The 7,053-nt window shown below is 39.3% G+C and overlaps 1 protein-coding gene across 4 annotated transcripts in view; it reads left to right on the forward strand.

Annotated features, from left to right (window-relative positions):
• GRM7 (glutamate metabotropic receptor 7) overlaps window positions 1–6,224 on the forward strand; it is a 300,952-nt gene extending 294,728 nt beyond the window's left edge. For 2 of the 4 annotated variants that reach the window (XM_069866002.1, XM_069866005.1), the window contains one exon: window positions 4,160–4,295. Coding sequence is in view for 2 of the 4 variants with exons in the window: in XM_069866004.1 (XP_069722105.1) it covers window positions 4,160–4,372 (213 nt within the window). In the remaining 2 variants the exon portion in view is untranslated. Of the gene's footprint in view, window positions 1–4,159 lie in introns of all 4 variants that reach the window. The other 2 variants (XM_069866004.1, XM_069866003.1) reach the window with 2 other exon arrangements.
• The last annotated feature ends 829 nt before the right edge of the window (window positions 6,225–7,053 follow it).

Here is a 7,053-nt window from a genome sequence, read left to right on the forward strand (position 1 = left end):
CTGAGCAAGTATTGACAGATCTGCCTTCCTTTTGGATGCTGTGGGAGCTTCTTTCTTTGTGGCCCATGCTCAAGATAATGAAAACAAGTGAAATGATGAAACTTATATATATAAAGAGTATTTTTTGCTTCTGTGTATTTGCTTTTAATATGTGATTGTCACAGAGATGCAGTTATTTCAAATCCTGTTACTCACTTCCGGAAGGGAATGAGTGACTATCAGTGCCCCCACCGCCTATTGGGCACGTGAAGTAATAGATGAAAAGGAAAGGGATTTAATTAATCGTTACACTGTAATCAGACATTGTTTATTTTCCAGATACAAATATACAGGTTGTCTTTATTTGGGTTGTAGTGCTATAGGCTGCTTGTAGATATCTTGAAATGGATGCTTGCAGGTGAGGACTGTGGGATCCATTTATGGAGAATGGGAGAAGGCACAGCATAACTAAGAGGACAACTCATAGCTCATGTGGCTGTCAGTACCCTGTACACAGTCACATCCTTGAAATTAATGCCATGCCTTGAAGTGTCTGGGGTTTGTGTTGACCAAGATGACTTTTTAATGCTTCTATCAGTCCAGCTGTCAGGAAATTGAATGACTGTCCTGCCTCAGTTCCACTTGGAAGGCATTGCTCTTGCTTTCTTGGTTTTTCAGTGTTCCTGATTCCTTTCAAATTGAGAGTAAGTGTAATGCTTATAAAACCAGAAGACTAACAGCAATGTCAGCAGTACAAGGGAGATGTGATAGTTGCACCTTCCTTCTATCCAGTACTGCGTGTTAGCAGTTATGTGATATGACACGTCCATCACTCTGTGCATCCCTGCAGCAGATCTCCCCAGCCTTTTTGAAGTGTGACAGCTTAGGCCAGGTTCCACTATAATGTGGACAAAACAATTTTCCTTTCAAGCAAAGTTAAGGCAAAGCTGTATTGGGAGCTGAAAATCTTATGCTGCACTCTACTTAACAAATGAATGGTATGTTTTTACCTGTGTCTGGACTGAGCCTGAAGATTATTTCCAGTACAGTGGTCCTGTCTGTATACATGAGATTGTATTCTTCAATTATTCCTCATTCTAAATTCTTCTCCTATTAACATTTTCGCTATTCACCACTAATTAGCAGAAAAGGGCAGCTGTCACTAACAGCGACATGTAGCCTCTTTAAACAGAAAGGTCCTGTTTTTTTCAAACGAGTTACACAATGCAAATGCTTCAAGAGCACATTTATTTGCAAATATCAGGCAGTCAATATCTAGGATGTTTCCTTTCTACCTGGTATTCCTTAAAAATAGCTAACAGCCCACATTCATCCTGCAGTTTGCTTCCTTGTGCCTTTGTGCTGAACTCAGGAAAGAGGATGCAGTTTCTATGTGTATCTCTGTGCAGAAGATACACTCCAGCATTTCAGATTCTGATTACCACAGCTGTTGGCTTGCCTCCAATATATCTAAGTCAATGACCATCTGAGTTTGACATAATTTTATGGATATTAATTAACATGTATATGTTATTTGCAAGAGGACAATCTGTTTTCACTGTTGGAAAGTTGTCATCCATTGACACTAACAGCAACACAGCATATGAGATCTCTATCTATTTACCATTGGAAAAAAAGGGAACGCTCGTGTATTCTGGATTAAAGCATGGTGAATTCTGGTAATGCTGATGTTTCATTAGCATTCCCCATTTTCATGTAAATTACTTTCTTTGAGAAAAAAACAAATCCATACCTGGTGCTAATTGCCAATGATAATGATGAGCCGAGACTCAGTAGAGATTTGTTATCAATGTAGACTGTCTGCTCTGAAGTCTTCAAATCAAGACTGGAGCTGTTCTGGAAGATATACATCAGCTGAGCACAAGGTTCCTGGAGTTAGTGCAGGAACAGAGCTGTGAAATGCACCAGCTTCATTACAAAAGACGTGATATCATCTGGCCTAACAACCTTTAGAATCAGGGAAGATTGTCCTCTCCTCAAATAACTATGAAGCTTTTATTGATCGGTTTATCTAAATTATGGATGATGCTTTTGTCAACTACATTACTCTTGTGAAACAGAGCACTGCCAAAGATAATTTTACTGTCTGAGGCTTAGATGTGTGGAGCCCATCTTTTCGCAGAGAGGTTACAGAAGTACGTTCTATCAACAATATTTCTCGGCGTGGTTCATTGTCATATTAAAAATAAGAAATGAGCCACTGTGGTTGAATTTGTGAGCAAACTCATCAAGCAAAATATCAGGTTTGCTGAAAGCTTGCATAAAACCCCTGTAAGCATTAGAGGGGTAGACATTATATGAGCCAGCAGTGGAGAGTACCAAAATCTCCTTCTCTGTCATAGGAGCTCTACTGCTGTTTGAAATTGGAGCACGTAATGGATAAAGCTGAAGTATATCACAAAAAAATGCATGTAATTACTTTGCAACCTGTTTCATGATTATATTTTTTCCACCTACATTTTACCTCTCTTCAGCATTTAATAGCATACCGCAGTTTATTGAATATTTGCACAGTAGCCTTGAAGGATAATGAGTTTTATCCTGCCATGTGCTGAACACCTTCATGTCCAAGAGAAGTTAATGGGAACTGAAGATGATCAGCAATTTGTAGAATCAGTCCTTGATCGAACAGACAGCTCTGGCTCTTGTGTAGAACATGGTTAAACAGCTGAATAGGGCTTCAAAATAACACTGCACAGCACTGGAGTTACACAGAAGCACATTCTTAAATGACAGTCTTGAAAATACCTAGGAGTAAAATTGTTTCTTTGTCTTTGTCAGTAAAATTGGCAGTGAACACTGTGGAAAGTATTTACATTTGACTTCACTCTCATATGTTATACTCAAAACATTCTGAATTGTTGGTGGAGAGCTTGTCCTTATTTAAGAAAGTATTTGTTAAAAGCAGGCCACCTAAAAAATTAATAGTGGTCTCTAGCTAATAATGCTTTCTTGTTGTTGGATATGCCAAAGGAAAATATGCACTGACTGTGAGTAGCAGAGAGAAGTGTGTTAGGTCTCCGAGGCAGGAGGGATGCTCCAGAGCCTGGCAGACCTCCTGTCCCACCCCAGGCAGCCCTGTCCCTTTCTCTTACTTGTCTTCCAAATGAGCATTTTATCAGGGGATGCATTGAGGCTCAGGTTTGTTTATATATTCAGGGCTTTTGTCTATGGTTGATTATAATTCTCATTAATGTATTTTGTTGAATCCAAGTTACTAAAAATGCCACAAATGCTGAATAAGAATAATTGATTATAACAGCAATTCTTGGTAGTTTTAACCTTTTGAGAGTATCTATTAGCTTAAACTGGTCTCATGATAACTCAGTTAGAGTATGGATTTTAATCTTTACTGCAAGAGCACACATACTTCATACCCTCATTTTTTCTTTTTTTTTTCTTCGCTCTTAAATGAATAAGGGGGGAAAGGCCTTTTCCTTATTCATTGGAACACAGTTCAATATAAAAAGATGTTACATATTAGTTACAGAATTTGCATGTAAATAGAAATGTTTTTGTTAACATGCCTGATGGAGAACATGTTATCAGTTGATATGTCTCTAATCTGTTAGTGTATTCAGCTGCAAATATTTGCAGTTTTTACTGACAGAAATGTGTAGGATTCTTCATAAAGTAGTTACTTACTGGTATTAATTATTTATGTTTGCAAAGAGATTTAATTTGAAGGTCATATTTAGAAAAGCTAGTAGCTTAATCCTCACATTGAAAAATTCTCAGAAGTCATAAAACTTGAATAAGAGTTACTCACAAAGCAAAACAAACGCACTTAGCCCAGGAGATTTAAGAAGTTGGAGAGAATGTCGCTTTTTTTTTTTTTTTTAAAAAAAAAGGTGTTTCAATAGGATCTAGTTACAGTGCCTCGACAGTGAAGTCATCCAGACTGAGGGAGTATTAAAAAAAAAAAAAATCAATCAGCAGTAATTTTGTTTATAGTCATAGCTAAAGCTGGAGATGCTGCTTTGGCTGATCTGCCAGCCATCTGCCTGGAGTTGGGTCTATAAGAGGAAAGCTGCTCATGGCGATGTGGGAGCCACCGGTGCATCCCTGGCTGTTTCTGCAGCCCCTGAGTAAGCAGCCAACACTCTCTGAAGGGTTGTGCTCTGAAGGGCTTTCTGACTGTTCTCCGGTTTTCTTTCAGGCCCTGCTGCAAAAAAGAAGTACGTCAGTTATAACAACCTGGTTATCTAGTCCGTTTTGCCGTGTGGGGTGGAGGACAGGTGAGGGATTTCATCCACCGCTGGCGCAGACCTCCTCTCGAGCTGCGGGGTGTCCGCCTCGAGAGGGGCGAGGGCACGGCGATGCTGCGGGAAGGCGTGAGAGGAGCCCCGTGCTCCCAACGGCTGCTCCCTGAAATATCCTTCATCGCTCTCGACTTAGTACGTCGCTGGCGCTGCTGTTGGCCGTGGCCTTGGACCTGCTCCGGCCGTGGGAGCCACCGTGCCCACGCGTCCGGCTGCAGCACGGGAGGACGGGCTCCCCAGGGTGGGCTGCGTTCAGCTGCAAGGACTTTAAGGGGCTAATTCTGTCTTTCTATGTACTTCCAGACTGCAAGTTTTTGAACTTTCTGTACAGTTTGTGAGGATTTTTGCATATTGCCATCCATGTTGTTCGAGTTCACTGTTTGTTTTTTGAATGCACAGTTTCATTGAGGCCCTATTCTCTCAGACTTAGCACATCTAAAAAAAACCAAACCAACTAAGGATTTAAAAGACCTATGTACATGACTTGTATGATTACAATTGTATCACTGCGATCCATAAATGTTATTTTTTTTTAACTAAACAAACAAAAAATTACTCTAAAGACCAAAAACTGTGCTGGCGAAGTTAGTCCCCCTCCCCTTCACAACTCTGGTGGCCTGCAGAGGAAGCAGAAAGGATTTTTGCTGAGTTTTAGTAGAGGTCTTGATATTTGGAATGCATGCCAGTAATGTATTTTATGGTACATGTTAATAATTTATGTTTGATATTTGTATTTGTGTTCTATTTTGTTATTTAATTTAAGGTATATGACTATTTTGCAATAATTTCAATAATTCTTATGATATTTGGAGGAAAGAATATGGCTTTTACATGTCTTGAGGTTTTTTTCTTTGTTAATGCCCCACCATGATTGACCAGTGTGATAAGGACTTAAAAAAGCATGTATGTTTTATACTGTTTGTAATAAGTAATTTCGTTAATCTTGCTGCTTATGTGCCAATTTAGTGAAACCAATCTTTGCCGCAAACTCCTCCCTTCCTTTCCATTCTCTCGATCCTGTGATATTATCCAAGAATGTATCAATAAAGGTTTTTGGTTAACTTTTTTTTATTTACTCCAATAAATATATTTTTTCAGTTGTTCCCTTCCCTTTCCCCCTTGTGACTAAAGTTTATTTCATGACATTGCTAGATGTGGACATCCGAAAGCCTGACACAGAGGTACTTCAGGCTTTGTGCATAAAGAGTGGGTCTGGAAAAGGTCTTAGGGGAGCTGGAAGCTAATTGGAAAAAAAAAAAACCAAAACACAAGAAGTGCCTTTTTAAGCACCCCCAAAAGCCAAGTTACAGTCACACAAAGAAGGTTCTCCTGTCTGCTTTTGATGGTCTCCAAAGCTGTCTTCAACTGTTAAGTTGTCTTTATGACCTTGAAGCATATTATGTTCCGTAGCACAGCAGCACACAATTAAATGAATGACTAATCAAAGTCAATCTGCCAGACAACTGTTGAGTGAGCTGGGGGGCAAAATGGAAAAGTTTAGGCAAGAGGTGAGAGGAAACACATTCCAATTGCAGCGCGGCACCTGTGTGTTGCCTTCAGCATATTAACAGCATTTTGGGTGCAATGTGACAATTACTTTGGAAAGTATTTAGCCTCCCATTTTCTCTAGACAACTTGATCAATTATACTGATGAAGTTAATTAGCATCAAAAGAAAATTTGAGAGCTGCAACATGGGCCACAGTGCATAGTGATGAAGACCTCCATGTCAGACTTTGACTGCTCAGTGCATGCAAGCATGGGGGCTAGATAGATGTTTGCAAGGCCTTCTTGTTGTTGTTTTAATATTCATAGATATAATAGTGAAATACAGCAGCCAAAAAATGAAATTTCAACTAAGAAAATATTTTGTTAGCAAAAAAATTATCAACCCAACGAATAATGAAAGCAGAGGCTCTGCAATATTATCTGGTTTTCTATACACTGCCCATAAACACAAGATCAGAGATGGTATTGTGCTAAATATGTATGCTACTATCAAACAGTGATTCTTGTTCAACAACTCTGTTTTTCTTTTCTGCAAAGGCAAAAAAATAGTTTGTTGGTTTGGCTTTCACTTTTTTTGGAGAAGGGGGAAACGAGGTGGAAGGAAGAAGTGGTGCTGCTTGGGTTTGGTTTCTTTAATATCTTCTGCCAGTTCATTTTGCATTTGACCCAACACAGAATAAAATCTGAGCCTTTAATTTTTCTGCTTATTTTATGTTCAATATGTGTGTGTGGGCATACACACACCCACCTCTCACATATGTGCACATGAAGTGTGTACAGCAACCACAAGCCTTGATTTCACGATGTGCGTTGTTCGTTAAAGGTTATGATGTTTTATACACCTGACTTGCATTTGGGGTTCTGAATGTGCACAGGCTCAACATCAGAGTTCTCTCCTCATTTACTTTAGGTTAACATATACTCACTCAGACTTAAATGATTTATCCATGCTGAATGGCTTTCTAGTTTGAGCACTGCCTGAAAAACTAAGTAAATCAAGGAGGCATGAAAAACCTGGAAATATTTCATGTATCAAAGTACTACATGGAATATGTTTGCTTTGATTTGTGTCATTCACCGGTGCTTCTACACCCAGGTCACTGGTGAAGCCAGTGCAGGCAAGGTCACATGGTTATAGTTCTCCTACCAGGACAACTGAAAGTTCAACCAGCATATGATGGTTCTCCATGCACACAGTGTAGAATTAAAGGAGGCAGACCTATGCTCATACATCTGTATCATACCTAACTATATGATAAAGTACATTAAAAGCTGTCTCTGTA

Source organism: Phaenicophaeus curvirostris, chromosome 11, assembly GCF_032191515.1.
Source record: "Phaenicophaeus curvirostris isolate KB17595 chromosome 11, BPBGC_Pcur_1.0, whole genome shotgun sequence".
Classification (NCBI taxonomy): domain Eukaryota; kingdom Metazoa; phylum Chordata; class Aves; order Cuculiformes; family Cuculidae; genus Phaenicophaeus; species Phaenicophaeus curvirostris.